We start from the raw sequence: 21,268 nt of genomic DNA, 5'->3' as shown, positions 1-21,268 counted from the left end.
TAAGTGTGCTTTAGACACTGCTTTAAAACGATCCCCTGACTAGTAAGTGAGAGTGGGTAAGAGAGGAGACGAGAGAGAGAATCAGATATGGCTGGTTCTCCGTGTGGGCGAGGTGTTGGCGCACCACATGGGCACAGCGCACAATGCAGGTGCGCATAATTATATGCTGCACATGGATGGGTTTGTCGGGCTGCTCGTTCAGAGGAAAAAATAAATCACCAAACCACTTCTCCCTGTGTTTGAGCAGCTCGGAAATGGCAGAACCTCTCAAACAACACTCCAAATGACAGATGGTGTCTGCAGGAGCCCACTCTGTTATTTTTTATTTATTTATTTTTTTTAAACTCTATTTTAGACACAGTGGCTCTCGTGTTCTCAATGGAGAGGCCATAAGCGAGTGTTTGGGGGTTTAATCCCCTCAAACCGTGCAAAGAGCGCCACCCACCGTCTCCAAGTCTCCTCTCGTCTTTGTTGTCGTTGGAAAGAAAACGAGTTCACACAAGCGCAACATCGATTTCCAATGTTTATTTTTATAACATTGTGAAAGAGTTCGATCAAAAAAGGGGGTACATCTTGCATTCAGGTAGAGCCTAAATTTACACACATATATCAACCGGGTCTTAGGCTTTGTCATAAATAAGGAACATGCTTTTTAAAATAAAGTATATCATCTCCAATAGCATTTTTCTTTACCTTAGGAATAAACTTATAAAAATAGACTCTGTATTTACAAAAAAGCTTGCATAATATACATCTCATATCCAACAAATGTCATCTGATTGCTTCAAATCGTCATAAAGACAAGTATTGACTAAAAAGATGCGTTATTATTATTGTTGTTGTTTTTTAAATACACAAACATTATTGAAACCTGTACACGTTCGAGAGTTGCTGCAGAGTATGAGTGTCAATAACAGCCGTTGAGAGTCTTAGTTTAGTGAGAGCTGGCCTGGTTCTCACACTTCATTTGTAGGGCACCGTGAGGTTGTGGGTGAATACACTGGGATTGTGACGTCATTGATTTCTCGTACCCTCATTGGCTGAGGAGGGGGCACTAAAACATAGTCGTATTCCCTGTGGAGAACCTTTTCGTAGACGCTCTGGAGGCCCACCGTTTTGGGAATGTGAGCCTGGTAGTAGTTCTCCCTTCGGAGAGAGTCTCTGGGCAGTGAGCCGGTTTTTGCCGAGCTGTTACCTGCTCTAGCGGCGGTTGGGCTCCAGCAGCGGTCGGAATGCCCCAGGATCTTACACTCACTCGTACACGCCCACAGAGCTGAAAAACCAAATACACGAAGAAAGACGTTAGCATGTATTTGGTAGCTTGTAGTCACGACAAACACCCACTGGCAATGCTGAACTCAAGTGTTTGTGTTATTTTGGAACAGTTCGGTCAAAAAATCTCAGCTTAACGCACCCACATATCTGAAAACAACGGCTACAAAAGTTTGTTAAAAGTGACTTTCCCACCCACAGGCTTCACTCAGACTAACTGAAGCCTTGTTAAAAGGAGTTTTGTCTAATTTGTTGGGCTAGACCTGCTAACCGTGTTTGGGAACTAAGCTTAGTAGCTGTTAATCAGTATGACAATTAAAATAATGACAGCATTTTATTACCTTCTCTGATATGAATACACAAAAGCTAAATTCAAGCTAACTGAGGTACTGTTAGTGCTGCTAACTGTGAATTTTATCATTAGCTGCTTAGTGTAATTTTATGAGTCTGCTGCTACGTGGTTGCTATAGATGTTTCATCTAATAATGTAAACTTTTCTGGCCATTTTCTTTTTGTTTTTCTTTTTTTTTTATATACTTATCCTTACCATTTTGAGCATTATTTTGGTGTCCGTCTTTTTTCAGGCCATCACCACTGATGTCCGAGTCACTGTCGTTGAAGTCACTGTCTCCTTTCCCGCTGTCTTTCCCACTGAACTGGGGATCTCTAGCTGAAACAGTGGTGAAGGAGTTGCCTTTCCATATCGTAATTGGTCGCACAGGCTCTTTGCCATAGCCAGGTAAAGTTGAATATCCCTACACGAATAAAAAAAACATATTAGTCACATCATTAAGAAACTATACATGGCACAAAGTGAGTTCACCACAAAATGGTGTTAAAAAATGTAGAAATGTGTACTATAACCTACCTCCAGTTTTGCTCCACGGCTTTTGTTTTCCGATTCATAGACGCACGTGGTCTCAGTTCCATCTTCAGAGCTGCAGCAGATGTCACTGCCTGTCTGAATGGAACCAGTGAAGCTGGGCTTGTTGGAGTATGGGTGGATGTCAAACACACCATCACCATGAACAGATATGAGAGGGTCACTGTTGTTCTTGCCTCCCTCCAGGTTCATGCCATCCTCTTTTTCAGGATGAAAACCTTCTCGCCGCTTGTCCAGCTTGCGCTTGTTGCAGCTTGTCGCTATGATGATGATGGCTAAGAGCAGAAGAGTGCAGCTCCCAGCCAGAACCACAATGATGACTATGGAGAGGTCCCATTCGTGGGCTTCATCATCTACACCCCCATGTCTGAATACGCTGCGGTCATTAGGGGGCGCTCCTGCGATGATGGTGAAGCAGATGGTGGCTGTGGAAGACAGCGAGGGTCTCCCGTTGTCACTGACAGTCACTGTAACTTTCAGTGTCTCATCAACTTCATAGTTCAGCTCACAGTTCAGATAGATCTCCCCCGTGGCTCTGTTAATGGAAAACACAGAAGCTTCATCTGTGGTGATTTTGTAGGACAGCTCGGCATTGACACCCTCGTCTGTGTCCCGTGCGTTTATCTGGGTTACCACATAACCAGAAGGGGCATCTTTTGGCAGGAGGACATCTGCAGAGCCATTACTGAGGACTGGCTGTGAGATAGTGGGAGCGTTGTCATTCTGATCTACTATTCTCAGGTTGACTGTTGCGCTTCCATGGAGTTGTTGCGAGCCACCATCACTCGCCTGAATCCTCAGTTCAAGCTGCTTTAAAACTTCATAGTTGAAACTCCGGAGCGCATAGATGGAGCCAGTGGCAGGGTCCAGGGAAACAAATGCTGACACAGGTGAACCCATAACATAAGTTTCTGCAAGTTTATAGCTGACTTTGCTGTTCTGCCCCAAGTCTAAGTCTCTTGCCACCACTGTGGTTATATACGCACCTGGTGCATTGTTTTCCACTATAGAAACCTCATAGACAGGTTTGCTGAACATAGGGCTGTTGTCGTTTTCATCGCTCAGCCTAATGGTGTACTGTGTAATGGTCCTGAAAGGTGGGGAGCCAAGATCTTCAGCCACCACCGTTAAGTTATACTCTGGAATCTTCTCTCTGTCAAGAGGAGCTGTCGTCACAATCATATAGCTGTCTTCATAAGCCTGCTGGAGTTTGAAGTGATCATGTCCATACAGTGTGCAGTGGACTTGGCCATTAGCACCTGAGTCTCTGTCCGTGGTGCTGATCAGAGCCACAAAGCTGTCCTTGGCCGCCGCCTCGGTGATGTGTGCGATCCCTGCAGTGATGGAGGTCATCGGCGTGATTGTGACTTCTGGCGCATTGTCGTTCACGTCCTGGACCTGAACTATGATTTTGCAGATGGTAGGTGGACTTGGGTTGGGACCCAGGTCTGATGCCTGGACATCGAACTCATAAGTAGTTTTGCTCTCAAAATCAATGGGACTCTCCAGGGTCAGGCGGCCAGTTTTTCTGTCCACTTTGAAAAGTTGTCGTATCTCAGAGGGCACTTGATTGCCGAAGCCGTACACAACTTCCCCGTTCAAGCCCTCGTCTGGGTCGACAGCGTTCAGGTCGAGCAGCAGGAACCCTACTGGTGCGTCCTCTGGTATTTCAACTGAGAAATGGTTGCGGTCAAAAACAGGGCTGTTGTCATTGTAGTCTTTCACCTTGACATTGATCTTGGTGGTTCCAGACCTCGGCGGGTTCCCTCCGTCGGTTGCGGCCAGTTCTAGGACAAAGGACGCCTGGGTCTCCCTGTCCAGCTCTTTCATCAGGACCAGCTCCGCATATTTAACCCCATCAGCTCTGCTCAGCATGTCAATAGTAAAGTGGCTGTTGACAGAGATTTGATAGCTTTGGATGTAGTTTGTGCCCACATCTTCGTCCACAGCCACATCCAAGGGTATGCGAGTGCCCACTGCTGTGTTTTCTGAAATTTCCAGTGTGGATTCCTTCCTGGGAAACTCTGGGGAGTTGTCATTGATGTCCTTCACCTCCACTTCTACATGAATCAGTTTGAATTGTTCTTTGGAGAAACTCACCACGTCAAAAGTGATGAGGCACTGAACCGTGTGCTTGCAGATTTTCTCCCGGTCGATTCTTTCTCCGATGGCGAGCTGTCCGTCGCTTTCTCTCAGCCGGATAAAAGAAGCGTTGAACTGTTTCATCATTCTGAAATTGGTCTTGGATCCGGCTGAGGGACTTAGAGCCATGTCCTTGGCCAGGTTTCCAATAACAGTTGATGGTGCATCCTCTTCGAAAGTCTGGTACTTCATGGTCCTTCCAGCGGTCAGAGCGGGCAGGACGGACAGTGACAGGACGGTGAAAGAAAGCGTCCACGCCGCCGTGCTGCGAAGATACCCTCCCATTATCGGCGAACTGTGCCACTGCGCTCGAGCGAAAAATAAGCTAAAAAAAAAACCAACAGACGCCTGATAGTATGCCGTTACACTCGTCCGTTACATTGGGACGCGAGAAAATAAGCAAAAGTCTCTTTCTCTCTGTCTCTCTCACTCTGTTCTGTGTGCGCGCGCACAGCAGTGCCCGCGCCCCCGAAGCTTTCAAACGCGCAACTGGAGAGAACTGCAGTGGCGGGGCGGTTTATAGACACCCACATGCAAATGAGCTGAAGTGTGACCAATCCCAGCTTTGAATAGAGAAAAAAAGACCACTTTTAGAAAGACATCTAAGCCTATTTGGAGATTCCTTAAAGCAAATAGCTTGGCACCAAAATGCAGAGCCTTTACTATAGGGTTTTTGCCTATACACTGTATCGTTCTTTCTCTCTCTCTCTCTCTCTCTCTCTCTCTGTATGTGCTTCGCGTTCTCGTTCACATACGTTACAAATTAGGTGCATGTTTATGGAAGTCCCACCAGTAGAAGAGAATAAATATGGGATGTTTTTTCTTTGTTTTTGTCTTTGTCTCTGTGTCTTTTCAATACTTTACTTCGTATCTCGAGATAATGACCTTTGGCAACAACAATGTGAATAAATATTTCTCAGACTTAAACCTAAACACGTCATTGTTTTGAGATGGTCTGCAATTTGGGACCAAACGTCACTAATTTAAGACACAAAGTCAGAAATAAGAGTTATTATATCAAAATAATATTTTTTTCCCCAAATCAGTCACTATTTGAGATATCAAGTCAGCACTTTTGACACATTGCCGCCAAAAAGCGAGAAGCCGGTCTCCCTTCCTCTGCTTGTAGTAACTGGTGTATGTATTTATATATATCTCCATGTGGTAAAACATTAATTGATTCTGATGTTGTTTTTTGGCGGGGCAGTAAGAGGTCCTGGTGCACCACAGTTTCAGTTCCCCCCCCCCACACACACTTGATTTATGCTGACATTGAAATGGCGGATCGGTCACTAGACCAGGTCCACGGTTCCACACGGACAGGAGGATGATCTGCTGTAAAAACTCCCCGCTTCACGAGACGTCGCGTGAGCTGAGCGGACGCTCGTTTAACATTCATGTCACCGCCTCTGCGGCGCTGCGCCGCGCGGAGCAGGTGAAGAGGAGCCGTCTCCAATAGGATTTATCCCGAGCGCCGGGGAGATTTAGGCGGATTTCTATGGTCAGATTCTATCAAAGGCGTATGAAGCCCTCGTTAGTACTGCGGATATAATAGCGTGGTGGGGTCTCCCATTGGAGGGCATTGGGCGCGCGCATTATCCTCGCTCTGGCAGCCCCCTGAGGGAGGAGAACTTCCAGCAGGTTTTCACACAGAGGCTTGAGCCCTAAGTTGGACATAATGAGGCAGCGCCACATGCGTCCTTTGTATTGCCCCCCCAGTCCCTACACACACACACACACACACACATAGACACAAATACATCTTTCCTCAACAGCCCCCAGTTATGCCTTGAACTTTTTTCCTTGATTTACACAAATGAGATATGTGGGGGGCATTTATCCCGTGTAACTCAACTTCAACTTCCAAGTCTGTTTATACTTATTTTTTACAATTATTTCCAACACTGACTTCAAGAAAACCTTGGTATTTATTTATTTATTTATTTATTTTTGCTGGCAGTTTCCTTAAATGAGTAACAAGGGCGAGATTTTATCACAGGATTAGCTTCTTCACTACATGTTGTTAGCATACGTGCTAATGGCGCAAGGATATAAATAACGTTCTAATTGTATATTCCAGTAGTTTCTTTTTAATTAATATTAGTTTACTTTCAGGTAAGGAAAGATTAATTTTCAGACATTGTCTGTCATTGTCCCAATATCACTGAAAATACAAAAACATAAAAGAGGCATAGTTCTTGTTATTGTTTTCCGACGACCTTCAGGTATGACGTAAATTCGCGCCGAGTGTGAGACTTGAGGAATAATCCAGATATTTCTGCAATAGTCCTCGTGTTGAGTGATTGTTGAGACTTATATTAACAAAAATGACGCTTCAAACTTGAGCTGTTAATTGGATGCATGCGTCAATGCAAAAATAATGAGAAGCCAAGGTAAGGTCTAGTAGTGGTAGTAGTAGTAATTGTGTTCATGAGAGGTTTTATTCACGTTTAAGGGCATGCATCTTTAATATGAACATGCTTTGTTGTAGTATACAACATATCCACTATCCCAGTTTAAACTGTGTTCCATTCTAATTGACTGAATATTATTTTTTGTTAGTGCCGTTTGAGAGGGAATAGTACATACTATATAGCACATGGAATCACCCTTTTGACCTGAGCGAAAACGACCTGTGAATGGGGGATTGGTCAGGGCTGTATTAAAAGGCGTTTAGTGGAGCCACCGGCTCCGTCACGGCTATTTAAGAGATTTTCTCTCTCTTTCTCTCCCTCTTTTCTTTCCCCTATTCTCCGCGGGGGCGCACTCAACAGAAGGAGCGAAAAAAGACCCAGCTGCAGCCATTGGATGCTGAGAGTTGAGCGCCCCCCTTATAAAACAATGTTATTACCTCGCGTTTACATGGCCATGACCAGCCTCGGATCAACGGGGTGCAAAAATACACATGGTGTATCGTGGAAATAGCATAAAGTGCCCGGATGTTCCATTTTTACGTTGTCGCCCACTATTCCACCTTCCAAATTCTAACCTTAAAATATATAGAGGACCAGCTGTGCAGCTCGGCTTCAAATTTTCACCTCTACCAACACCACACAATTATTTAGTTATTTTTAAAATGTCACCCTGATTTTAACTCTAGATGATATAACACTATAGGTGTGAAAGTGCCTCAGAATTACATGTTCAGGCTACACCCCATAGAGTGTTGTAAGAACACAAAACCAGGAAATGCATTCTCTCACCTGATCCTCATCCAAGTTTGGGCTAATTTTTGTTTTTACGTCCATAGAAAACTCTAGTGCAGTATGATGACTGTAATTAATCTAAATAACACTACCATAAACCAGCTGGTAGCTATAAGCACCATGTTAGCATCCTTGATAATCACTGATATTTTGCGACAATAATAAAATGTATCTACAATATACAGGAAGGACACTTGGTGTCTTTTGCATGAAGCTGTGGACTGCATTCTTTGGAGAGCAGTGGTGAGTGAGTATGTGAGTAAGCGAGTTAAAAGCAAATTAATTCCGTGTGCTGCTTCCTTACTAAAGTTAATCCCTATAACACACTTAGAATTGAGAAGAGCTGTCTAGAAGCTTGTAATTTTGTACCTTTGGATTCAACACAATTCAAGGTTATTTTATAAACACTAAGCTCTTGTGCACTGGTGGTGCTATTTTGCTAAATACACTCAAACTCTCTAAGAGCTGCAGAAACAGTGCTGTTATCTGCTTGTGAAAGTGTTACACAAAATCACAAAAACCTTGTCATTACTAGTTTTTTGGAGTGGACATTTAGGTTTACGGTTACGTTTAGGGTTAAGATTACATTTAGGGTTAGAGGTTTTAGGAATAGCATTAGACAAGCACTAAATACAAATCACTGCCAATACTAACCCATTGGATCCTATAATGTGATTAAGTTTAGGATTAGGGTTAGAGGAAGTATTAAGACTGGCATTTTACACTGGATAGCAAGAAATACACAATAATATACATTTGATATACAATTTATGTTTTGTATACAATGTACAAAAATATACACAAGACCATGATGTACATTCATTCCATTTGGTAGTTATCCCGAATCACTTGCAGTCTTACAAAAAAGACCTGAGTAGCATTTGTAGTCTTATTGATACAGTGAGGTACACTGCCCTGGAAATACACAACCCAACTCTGCTGAGTAGAAGACAAAGGTTTTGTTCACTTTCAAATACAACCCACAGTTAAAAGAATGGAAGAGAAATATCACCTATGTGAATGTCTGTCAAATAATATAAATAATGTAGGATTAGTGTAGGTTTACTTTTTAAAAATAGCATTGCATTGGTAGGGCGGCACGGTGGCGCATTATATTGGTAGCTTTAGTAAAAATGACTACCAATCAGCTCGCCTTTGATAATCAACAATCCTACTGCATCCTAATGTTACTGCTTTGATGTTTGAAATTCACTCATCTGCTTCTTCTACACAGAGAGTATGGCTTACTCTGGACATGCAGTAGTTTTTAAAGGAATGTTATTTGAACATCCCAAAGAGAAACAATAGTATGTTACATTTGTCATTCATGTGTGTTATTGCCCCCAGCCAGTGCTTATGCTCTACACAAAAGATTCCTCTGAATGCTATTTCACTGGTGGTAATCTACTCAAATTAGCAATTAAAGCATGGGATATTCCAGTGAGTTGATTGACTTTTTCATTTTGAGTCATATAATCATGTACACATGCCAGGCGCAGATTTCATTATAGTTCTGAACAAACACGCACTCCCCCTGTGTGTACCCCCATTTATTTCCGATGCATCCTCAGAGATTTGGATCTGGAAGCGGGCCTGGACAGGACCGAGCCCAAGTGTGTGGCTGCATCGCTTAATTAAGCAGCGCTAAAAGAGAGATGCGCCCATCTGGACCCAGTGCAGTGAAAATCAGCTTCTGTGCACATTTAAAGGGAACTTCCACTGAAAATGTCTGCATAATTAAATCATTAAGATGTAAACAAAGTCATTCAGAGTGCTTTGATGTGAGAGTCTCCATTCTGGTGAAACCTAAAGTGTCAGAATGGCCCACAGTGGTGGTGAAGAGGACCAGAGAGCCATAGCTTTTAATGCTGTTTAAAGGTCCCTCAAAGAAAGTTAGTACATGTAAATGGTTGTGGATAAGTTGCTGATGACTGAACCATTGGTTTGTGAATTATGAGATAAGGTTTTGACCTAAAATGTATGTATTATTAATCCATTCTTAGTGGGTATACACAGAAAGAGCTGTAAGGCAAACAGCAGTTTCCAAAGTAGATATATATTTTTAATCACAAAATGACATTATTTGTAACAAGTCAGAAGACACATGCAGGGTCATTAATCAGTTGGGATAGTAAATGTAATGGCTAGATTTGTTTGGATACCCAAGTACCTCACTGTAATAAACCCTGTTAAACAGAATCTCTGTTGTAAAGCTACTGTTAGCAGACAAAACTGTACTGTAGAATATTTTACAAGATTGTAGTGTGATTCTATATTAAGATCAAAGCATCAGCAGTGACTTTGGATACTGAGATCAGATTCAGCCCAGCAACACTGACCCAAATTCAGCTTAATTCTACTGATACTGGAGCTATAACTCCACCAACAACACCAGTCTACTAACTTCACTGGCTCCACCTCTTATTGGACACCATCAGAGAGACAGTCACCTACATCATTCTATAGATGCTGAAGCCATAGCTACACTGAAAACATCAGCATAATCATTTCCACCTCCGGAAACACACAATTAGTCATATTATTCGCCATAGAGAGTGCTATAGGTCCAAAGTTGGAAGAGGTCTTCAAATCTGGATCTTGTATGGGATTCCAGGCCACAATTTTAAAATGGCTGTCCGGTATATCACTATATCTGGCATTTGCTGCTATGTACTGTCATAACAGCTGGTCATTTTAAAATCTCAGCCTGGATTTAGAATCCAAGATCCATATTTGAGAACATCTGATATATTCATTTGCTCACTTCAGCACTTATTTATATACCACCACATACACAGTCATTGACTTACAGATTATATTTTATTTTGGTGAGATTTTGCAGGTTTGCAGGTCTATTGGAAGCTTGTAGAATTGTAAAGTAGGTTTGTCTATTTTAATACTGCAGATAATACGTGCAATGAATTGATGTGTCGTAGAATTCACATAAAAATAAAATTGCATACTGCAATAAGAACACAGTTTGTTATTGATAATAATTATATATTAACTTTAAATAAAAGTACTAAATGTGTTAAAGAGCTGATTCCTATGACAACTGTAAAGAAAATCAGAGTCGATTGAACCGTTTCACATCAGATTAATCTGAATGTCTTTGTTTACACTTCTGAGAGAAGCTAAATTCGCTTTTAGTTCAGTCCCTCAGTCAGAGTGAGAGTGATATTAGAGCGTTCTACACTGTGGCTTTCAACGAACACTGCACCGAGACTTCACCGCTCTTAAAACAACAGCCTTCGCATTCTGCCCCCAGTGCTCTCTGACAATCGCAAGTCTATTGGAAGCTCGTTCCGAATGAAAGGAGGAAGAAAGAAAACGGGCTAAAATAACTGCCGTTCTTTCACGTGATCCGTGTGTCAATCTCGCCGTCTGCACGCGAGTTGAACAATGGCGGGATTAGACAGGACCCCACTGAAAATCCCATCCTCGTCTAAGCGCAATTTGCATTCTTCTTCCAAAATAAAGCGCGGTGTCCTCGCCATTGTGGCTGCGTTTGTCCTCGTGAACGCCTGGCCCTTGTTGTCCAAAGTTGCGCGCATGAGTCGCGTTTTGTGAAGAGGCTTAACTCTTTTGGTATGATAACGAGCAGCTTTGGCCTCCGTCACCCGCGCGCTGGCACTGGGAACGAGAGCGAGAAAAAGAGAGTACCCCCCCCCCAACCCTCACCTAACCCCAAGTCCGCCAGGCTCGCTCCCACAAACTCAGCTATTTGTTGAAAAGCATCCAGACATCCTCTCAAAGGAGTGAATTCTAGAACTGCGTTGTCCAATAATGTTTAATGTCACTCAACGCCACAGTAGATAGTGATATTCCCGTGAACATGGAACGTCCCTGGACGTTCAACATAAGTCTAAAAATAGTCAATCGGTCAAGGACATATTGTAAACGTCAATGGACGTCCAAAATCCATCTGACAGTCGTCTTTTCAATCCCAACCTTAAAACAGACGTTGATTAGACGGCAGTCGTTTCGTTTTTTCAACGTTGACTCAACTTACTGGGATAGCACCAACACCTGAGAGGAGTTGGAGTGATCCAGAACTGATCATACTACGGTGGCAGCAGCCAATTCCTTTCTGTTCCGAAGTCTAATAAACAGCTTATAGAAATATGTAAACTTGGTAAATATTTGGAAACTCTGTTCAACATATCAACACGTCGTTTCAAGAGCTATAAAAACATACGCCCAACCATGTTACGCCCCCCACCACGCGCCCTCACTCCCTGCATTGAGCTCGCGTGCCATCATTCCAACCACCAATTACTTCATAACACATTTTAGAAGCCATTACTGGGACTTTGTGTGACAGGAATCCGCCGCTTGTGACAGAAGCTCAGATAACGCCTCTGACACTTTCCCGCGACTTCTTGCTCCATTAATTACCGTTTAAGGGACGCTAGGGAAAGCGCGGGCCCTGTCTCTTTTAGTGTCTTATGTTTGGGTCAAATTCTGTCCAAATCCAAACTAATTAATTAAAGAGTGATTTACACCACCAGGTTCACGTTTACCACGATACTGCTTCTGTAGCTCTCTGTAATATTATGGCCACCTGTACATCCAATATTCCCTCTACTGCAGTGCCAGCTTTACTCTTCTATGTTAGGACATTTCTACAAGGATCTGAATAAAACACAAACATTGGTGAGGTCAGGAACAGCTGTAGAATTACGAGTCCTGAATTTCAAATGACAACCTTTCTGCTCCATCATTCTAGAAAATACAGGTCCACTGCTCTTTATCCCAATGCAGGGGGCCTGTACACATCTAGCCAACGCTTAGCATTAGGCAAGTTGGCCTTAAGCTCCCATTGCATTCCATGCTTTTGTATAGAGATTATACAAGCTCTGGACAAATGAACATCTGTGCTCATAATGGATATGCTTCTAAGTGGCTGAACTGACTCATTCAAAAGGATGTCACTTCTGAACACATTACAACAGTAACTGTAAATTAATGCAACACGTGATTTTACATTACTCTGATTTTCAGTGATCCAGAACTGTTGTGATGTGGCTGTTTTCTAAGTCTTCCCTGAGACACACAATAACCATTCTCTATTTCCCACAGAACCATGTTTGGAAAAGAGCTTTGTGAGTTTGAGGAACTGCTTAAGGTTTGCAGAAAATACCAATTTAGGGATTCTTTGTAAATGTTCCTCACACTCACATTTACTCCCTTATAAAACTCTCCAAAGAACCATCCACTGAAAAGGATTTAATGGCGTCTTCAAAGCTTTAACGATTATGAAGTGTTGATAAATGGAGAGGTGATGGAACACGGTGGTGAATGTGCTCCGAAACAAAGTTTATTTTGAACTCGTAGCAGGCATCGTGTTTGAAAAACACAAACGTTGTGTGTTTTTTTTTATCATGTTCTATCCTCTCAACGTATTTTAGAATCGAAAAATGTTATGCTCTTATACATTAATGAGCCACAACATTAAAACGACCACCTTGTTTCTGTTTTATCAGCTCCGCTGACCACGTGATCAGTAACATAAGAATGTAGAAATGAACCACTGTCTTTGACTTTGTGAGTGGGCACATTGATTAAAAGCTCCAGCAACACTTCCGTGTCTTATCCACTCATACACTAACACGATATCGTGTCATAAACCTGTTTAGTGTGGGTCATGACCTTCGAAGAACAGAGTGAATGGCGGTTAACAAAGTATCCGTAACAACAGATGGATTACAGTCTGTAATTTTAGAACTACAAAGTGCGCCTATAAGTCCCAGCTGGTAAACACTAGAATAAAAAACTTGGTTTCGCTTGATCGCTCTGACTTACTACAAAATCTACGATAAATTGACTGAAAACAATGTGATAATTTAGCAGATAAATTGCAGGGTATTTTTTTTCTTAAAGTAAACTCAACTTGTTCCAATGTATGTAGGTTACTTTCGTCCTTTTTCTAAGCCTTTATTAGGTTCATTTGGTTTGAAAAGCGCTGCTTTAGCCTGGGTTTATTTAAGGTGGCGTTTAAAGCATTTCACAACCATCTGGCATTCCACCGGAGGAAAGAATACACTTTGAATAAATTCCCCATTAAGAAACAAAATAGTTAACAACTCATGAATACAACTTTACACATGTGAATGACTAGGGCACTTTATGGGCTCGTCTCCAGTGCTGAGAGGTGTCCGAGAGCCACGCCCCCTCCTCTTCCACTTCATTTGCGCCATTGTCGCTGCTGTACGGCGCTTTGAGAGCGGCCCCGCGCGCCAATCTGCGCGCTCCTCCCCGCCACATTTCTAATGGCTTTCCAATGATGATTTACACTGGCCTTCCTCGCCCTCTCCCTCCGGCCGCAGAGGGTCATGGGAGACAAAACCGAGCTTAACAAACCCAAACTAGCTGTCTACATGAATGGGAGGAGGACTAGGATAGATGAGCAAGACTACCCACAGTTCTCCTCAATACATTAGTCTGAAATTAGGGCGTTTAGGTAGAAACCTGTATAAAGACCCCACGCAGGAATGTTGTGAACAAGGGTGTAACATCAGAGGGGTTGAAGGGGACACTCTGGGTCAGAAATGGCGAAAGCTATTGGAAATATGACGAAATACAACAATCCAATCTCAATGCAAGCGTTTCAACATGTGGCCAAAGAGACAAACACTATTAAGGAACCGAAAAAACATATTTTTGTAACGCACCTATAACTCTGTCTGCTACTTTTTCATACATTTCCAGGCTTGATTAACGCCCCCAACACATATTTTATCCCATGACATTATGAGGTCAACACCAAATTCAGAAAATTACCAGTCTTACAGTGGATTTTTGAGGACATTCAACTTTGACGCGTACGCTGAATACTAAGCACAGAAATAACTAGCGTACGCTAAGTACGCAGTTGGGACGCATGCTCTTTTTTTAAGCTAAAAATAAAAAAGCAAAATGAAAATAATCAAAGGTCGTCTGGGGGTTCAGTCCTTTCTCGTGTTTATTAAACGTGACGAAATGAAGTCTCACCTCCTGAGTTCTGCTGTTCTGAAACTTCTCACATGCGGTATTTTGGCGCGTAATGTCTCTTGGGTGTTGGTGCACATGCGCAGCAGCACGCGGTAACAAAGGCACTTTCACACAGTGTCACAACACTGCGTTTATATTTATAGACATTCATTTAGAACGACGAAAACCATCGTGCCTTTACCACACCTTTACCCTCGCCGTCTCGCGCGCCTTCATTTCCAGACAGAGAAGACACACGTGGTTTGCTGTTAATAGGCATCATTTTCAGGGGGGAATGGGGTGTTTCAGCTTAAAAGATATTAATTACTGGACCTTAACATTTTCCATTTAATGAAACATGACAGAAAAAGAATATAAGATTCTTGATTATATTAATTTTCAGCTCAAAAGTATGAAGCAGTTTGGTAACCTTTTCAGTTTATAACTTTTTTTTTAGATTATTATCATGATTACAATTCCTTTGATTCCTTGCATATTATTTAAATATGTTAATATCTTAGCCATTCCTTATAACTTCTTGCCCACCTGAACACCTCAACAGGTGTTCTGCTCTGCCCAAAGTTCTGTTGTTGTAGAGGTTCATTCAGTATCGCTGTTAAACGTGTAAAATAAGCTACGAGGTGTTTACTAGAGTTTGGTGCCTACCTGAAACCACTGGGTGCAGTAAAGGAACAAGCACTCTACAGAGCACCAGTCCATCACAGGGCTTCACTCACACACACCTATTAACACTTTTTGAACAATGTGTTTTTGGATCACAAGGAGGAACCCACACAGACACAGGGAAAACACACCCAACTCATAACAGACAGTACCTTGAGGTGGTATTTGAGCCCATAACCCTAGTTGTTCTAGTTGAACTAGTTGTTCTCTGCAACTCTATTACCCAATTGTCCATATAATAATTACATGCATGTTTATTTTTACGATAGTAAACATTTCTCCAGAGCTTTCTGGTTATAGTTTTAGAACCTACTCATATTTTACAAAGAAAAATGGAAATGTTTTTAGAGGAGAACATTAACAAACCAGTTAAAATCTGTGTCGTGTTACGTAGTAAATTGAGGCAGTTGAAATCTAGCACACTTGGTTTGTTTTTCTAGACCCTGATTAGGAGGAGATTGGAACACAGCCCTGTTGACTACAGTGGACCTAAACCTGTTGCATTGTTTCCACCACGCTGACAGCTTTTAAATAGGTAATAGCTGTAATATGGGGGTAATAATACAACGATTTGGTTTGATTGGCTTTGTCGCTTTGTGTGACCCAAGTGCCACAATGATGTGAATGGAATTATGCAAATCGTGCTCGCGGTTGGAAGGCATTTCTGGGCAGATGGACTCAGATCTTGGGGCAACTCCATGGGCCTCGACCCCGGCCAAATGTTCCAGAGTAGAACCCTCACAAGATGGAGCGTGAAATCTTTAATACACCGTAAAGGAACTGGTCAATAAACGGGGACAATGGAGCGGGTCTGAGCGCGCGCCACCGCTCGCTGTGTCCAGTTGGTCATTACTGCATGAATTATGTCATCGATTCTGGGTGAGATGAAAGGCCTCACGCGGATATTCCCTGACACTGATGGGGTAGTTAGGACGGGCGAAGAACACGGCGGACATTACGTGAACTTTGTGCTCATTGAGAAAGGTTGCAATGAATGGCGTTTCTAAATCTGCCATTAACCCAAGCTCTCAATGCGCCGAAATCACAAGTATTCAAGGAATATGCAGTCGATTCTAACTAATGTTGTAGTGGAACAGAGAAATGTAACTCTTTATTTCTTCACGGTGGTGGAATAGGAACCAGTGGAAGTATTAAATCCAAACAAAGCCATTTTATTTACCACCCCCAAACCACCAGATTGATGGAAAATACGTTTGTCATGTTTTCTATATGGCACCAAAATGTGTTCTTCTATTTTTTTTCTTCTATGCGATGTCCTAATGACAATAGTCAAGTAAATAATAAAAATAAAAAAGTCACTTTTCCATGAAGAAAAACCCTTACGGAGCATTTTTAAAAGTACATTTGAATTAAGGAAACCCAACAACAAACAGGCTATAGCTTAAAACCACGAATAATCAGCTGCGGAGGCATGTTTTATCTGATTATTGCACTGACAGGTACCAGACCAAATGGAGACAAAGCAAGATAAGGAAGGAGTAAGGTCTGGCTACTAACAGCTGAATGTGGGCTCACTATTTGGCAAGCGACGCTGTGTCCTCTTTAAGTTTTATAAATACTCCTTAATGATTTTAGAGGTGTTTAGGGCCTCATAAATAATCATTTATAAACGCGTTATAAAGGCAGTCTTATTGTAAGCGCGCCCTATCGTGCTTATAGCAGGTGCACGCTCCCCCAGAGCGCGAGGACTATGACGTTGGAGTCGGGGGCAGGTGAAAGTTGAGGCGTTTAGGGCGCGCTGTTTATCATATTAGCGTCGTACTTTCCTGTGCACAAAAGAGCAGCGCGGGTGTTTCCCTGTCAATGAGCGAGCTCAGCGTGCGCTTCATTCTTCAACTAAACAGCCATTAACAAAAAGCTTTCAGCGACTAAACCGCGCAGCCGCAGGGCATCTCCTTTTCCAACAATGCCAGTCTATTAACGTCTGAATTAAGATCATCAAAGCGCTCTCTCCAACCTGATTGTGTGTTTCGGGGGACCCCCTGTAAGGAGGTCTTCAGCAAGTGCTTCTAAACGTCCCACTGAGAGCTAAAGACCTGGACATCAATCAGGCTATTTAGCTGTAATGTTTTTTTTTTTGAGACCATCAATAACTCTAAATGGACGGCTACTTGAGCATGCCCACTGCCATAGGTTAAATTAATAGGCCTTTAAATTCAGCTACATTGTGTTTAGATCAAGCTTCAGGCAGTGGATTTGGTCACCCAGCCAAGCAGGAAAGCTCCATTAAATGTCTGGGCACAAGCAGATGCTTTTATTTTGAAGTTCTTGCACCTTTGAAGAAGCAGGTCATTGCTGGTTTGTCTATTGAGGCCTATTTTTCTGATGTCTTCTCCGGTTTAGGGCAGTCCCAGATACGTCTATCCTTCCATCAGAGGGGCCTTGAGTTTTTCCATTTTTTCCTGCAAAAGACAAGAATTCCACAGTGTAGAGTCCACTCCATACATTTTTTAGCTTTTTTTTTTTTTTTTTTGTATGAAGGATTGCTGCTAAGGGGCAGCCTTGGCCTTAAGACTAGGGAAGCAGACTTGGGACTTAAAGTTGTTGGCTACCCTGAACTAGCAGGAAACATGGTGGGGGGTGAAGGTAGTGAAGGAACAGTGCTTTCGTCTCCCTCAACTTTCATAAACGTTGAGCCCTTGAGCAAGGCATCTAACCCACAACAACTTCCCAGACTCTGGGATGGCTGTGTTTGTGTGAGCTCAGCTCAACAAGTGTGTGTTCACTGGCATGGATGGGCCAAATTCTGAAGCACATTTTTGTTTGTACAGACAACAAAATCACATTTCATGTTGGAAATCAGGGCTGGGGTTTTCTTCATGTCTGACCCCCAACCTATTACTGAGCTGAAAAGACCTGTAGCTACATTAAAATTAGGTACAACACTAGGTATAAATTTTATATTCATTATAAATGAATTCATCATGTATTAAACAGAGAAATTAAAAATGGGCAAAATCAAATAGTACACCCACTTTTGTGTCTGTATATTGATTGATTACTACATGAAATGCTAATAGAATCTAATTGAAAAGTTGAGACCTGCTACCTTATGACTGTATACATTATTGATATACAGATGTCCTACAAAGTCAAAATGCTTTACATTTTGTGGGACATTAGGGAGTAGGAGTGGGTGATATGGCCCTGAAATAATATCACAATATCCTTGGTGATATAAAGCACTAAAATATTTTAAGAACAACTACTGCAACAAAGTAAATGTTAATGTTTTGTTTTAGCATAAATGTTAGTATCATAGTTTTCACACAGCTCCTGGGGTGGTGGGTCTTCCCGTGTCTGAGTGGGTTTCCTCCGGGTGCTCCAGTTTCGTCCCACAGTCCAAAAACACATGTTGGTAGGTGGATTGGCAACTCAAAAGTGTCTGTAGGTGTGAGTGTGTGTCACCCTGAGAAGGACTAGCGCCCCCTCCAGGGTGTAATCCTGCCTTGCGCCCTGTGATTCCAAGTAGGCTCCAATGAATGAATGTTATTGTTTCAAACATTCTGTAGAAACAAAACAAAAATAAAATTGTTCAATATTTGGTTAATTTGTAAAATTAAAAAAGACGAATTTACCAAGACTCTGATTTTGTTAAAAATAAATAAAATAAAATAAAATTAGGGTAGCACAGTGGTGCAGCAGGTAGTGTCGCAGTCACACAGCTCCAGGGACCTGGAGGTTGTGGGTTCGATTCCCACTCCGGGTGACTGTCTATCAGGAGTGTGGTGTGTTCTCTCTGTGTCTGCATGGGTTTCCTCCGGGTGCTCCAGTTTCCTCCCACAGTCCAAAAACACATGTTGGTAGGTGGATTGGCGACTCAAACGTGTCCATAAGTGTGAGTGTTTGAGTGTGAAGGACTGGTGCCCCATCGAGGGTGTGTTCCTGCCTTGAGCCCAATGATTCCATGTAGGCTCCAGACCCACCGCGACCCTGAACTGGATAAGTGGATACAGACAATGATTGTTCCGCTGGTTCCGCCATAATTGTTGCTGTGCATAAATGACTCATGCAATGAATGTACGCCATATTTTGTGTAACTGAATGATGTCTGTAAGCAAGTCAGAATATTGCAATATGGATTAGTTTGTTAATCATTTGAAATATTATAGAGATATTATTTCAAATGATACAGTAATGCACAGCCCTATTAGGGAGTCACCTTAACCACCACCAATATGGGCAATGCAGTAAACTGGCCATTTGTACCAGTACACTCACCACACAGCAGCTCTTGGGCAGGGATAACCAGGAAGCTAGAATTGACCACAGCGGTGGATCTAGCCAGGACATTTGTATATTCCAGTTAAAAGCCAAAATTACCTTTCAACTTATACTTTATCTTATGAAAGATCTTCCCAACAACATTCTGAGTGGGCAATACCAGGTGAGAGGGTGTTATCTTTGGTTTTTCCAAGATGGCGGACAATTTTGAATCGCAAATATTATTGAATACAGTATAATAATAAAGCAGCGCAGAAACCACCAAAGAAAATCTGAGTAGCCAAGGGTCCAGTCATTTATGGCAGAATATTCCAACATATATTCAGCTGTTTGTGCTTCCTAAGCGAGCACTCTGCTTCTCGTCACAGTCATTGTGTAATGAAGTCATCAAACTGAATTTCCTACAGGTTACTTGAGGTTTATTTTGTGTACTCCGATAGAGACCAAGCCCAAGTCCCCAACTCTCAAATTAGAAAAGCTGATTTGCACCACAATTAGTTTACCTACTAGCTTCCAAACAGAGTGAAAAGCATCAACATCCAGCTACTGTCCAAATACTTGCGGATTTCTCTGTGTATACTGCAGCACTACAACAGATGTCACAAGTGGACCCTCCGTCTTCTTCACCGCAGGGGTTAAACATGTGATAATTGCACACATTCTTCTGCTGAAAGGGACATGAGCTTATGTAAATGAACCCTGCTGAGTCCTCGCAGACAAAGCCTCATACCAGCTTTTGACTCTTACTTATGCACAACAACAACGAGCAAGCTGTCCACTAAATGTGGCACTCTCTTTAGCGCACACTTATGTGAGAGAGCAGTTTTCCTCTCAGCGTGAGTCCAGAAGGAAATGTCATTGGAGAGTCACTTCATCTTTTAGCAGGTAGCGACAAGTTGGGCTTTGAGTTGTGCATTCTGTCTTCGGCCTTGTAAGATATAGTCTAACAGCGGGAACTGTGTTACTATGTTTTGAGTTTAAAGGAATACTCCAGCGTATTTCAGAGTGATCTCTATTCTGTGAGTTGACAGTTCCTTCTGGGAGTGATGTCAAATAAAGCTGACAGTCCAAACCAAAGCTGATAGGAAATTGATTGAAGAGTGTAGGGAGTAGTCAGTTAAGACAAATATACTAACGAATTCATGTAAGCCAAATGTAGGCTTATGTATTTGTTGTTTTAAAAATATATTTTACTTTCATATCTCAACAATGAGATATACACAATGGACAACCACTAGATTAGGAACACATACATTGTATCTACACTCATTGTCCATTTTCTCAGCTCCACTGACCACATAGGAGATTGTTGTAGCTCTAAAGTTACAGACTGTAGCATATATGTTGCATTGCATACTTCCTCATCTCCATTTCACTCTGCTCTTCAACAGTCAGGACCTCCAGAGGACCACCACAAAGCAGGTGTGATTTGGGTGGTGGATCATTGTCACTGCTGCAGTGTGTTACTGTGTCTTGTGCTGGTACGGGTGGATCAGGCACAGTAAGCTGCTCGAGTTTTGAGAATTGTCCAACCAACCAAAAATATCCAGTCAACAGCATACTTTGTCCATTGATGAAGGACTAGAGGGTGACCAACACAAACTGTTCAGCGATGGATGTCTCTGACTTTCCATCTACAAAGTGGACAAACAAGGTAGGTGTGTCTAACAGAGCGGACAAGGAGTGGACACAGTGTTTAAAAACTCCAGCAGCACTGCTGTGTCTGATCCATTTGTAACAGCACAACACACACTAACACAACACCACCACGTCAGTGTCACTGCAGCGCTGAGAATGATCTAACACCCAAATCACACCTGCTCTGTGGGGGTCCTGGCCATTGAAGGACATTGTGAAAGGGGGA

At 42.4% G+C, this 21,268-nt stretch overlaps 1 protein-coding gene across 1 annotated transcript; it reads right to left on the bottom strand.

Annotated features, from left to right (window-relative positions):
* Positions 1-552: 552 nt before the first annotated feature.
* On the bottom strand, positions 553-4,729 carry LOC136686820 (protocadherin-8-like). Its single transcript, XM_066660823.1, has 3 exons — positions 2,141-4,729; positions 1,820-2,027; positions 553-1,273 (listed from the first exon to the last, which is right to left on the bottom strand). Exons 1-3 carry the CDS (start codon positions 4,580-4,582, stop codon positions 957-959), a joined length of 2,967 nt encoding a protein of 988 aa, XP_066516920.1. The 5' UTR covers positions 4,583-4,729; the 3' UTR covers positions 553-956.
* Between the last annotated feature and the right edge of the window lie 16,539 nt (positions 4,730-21,268).

The sequence above is a fragment of the Hoplias malabaricus genome, chromosome 2 (assembly GCF_029633855.1).
Source record: "Hoplias malabaricus isolate fHopMal1 chromosome 2, fHopMal1.hap1, whole genome shotgun sequence".
Lineage (NCBI taxonomy): Eukaryota > Metazoa > Chordata > Actinopteri > Characiformes > Erythrinidae > Hoplias > Hoplias malabaricus.
The sequence above is the reverse complement of the archived record's forward strand: the minus strand, read 5'-3'. Positions and strand labels throughout refer to the sequence as shown.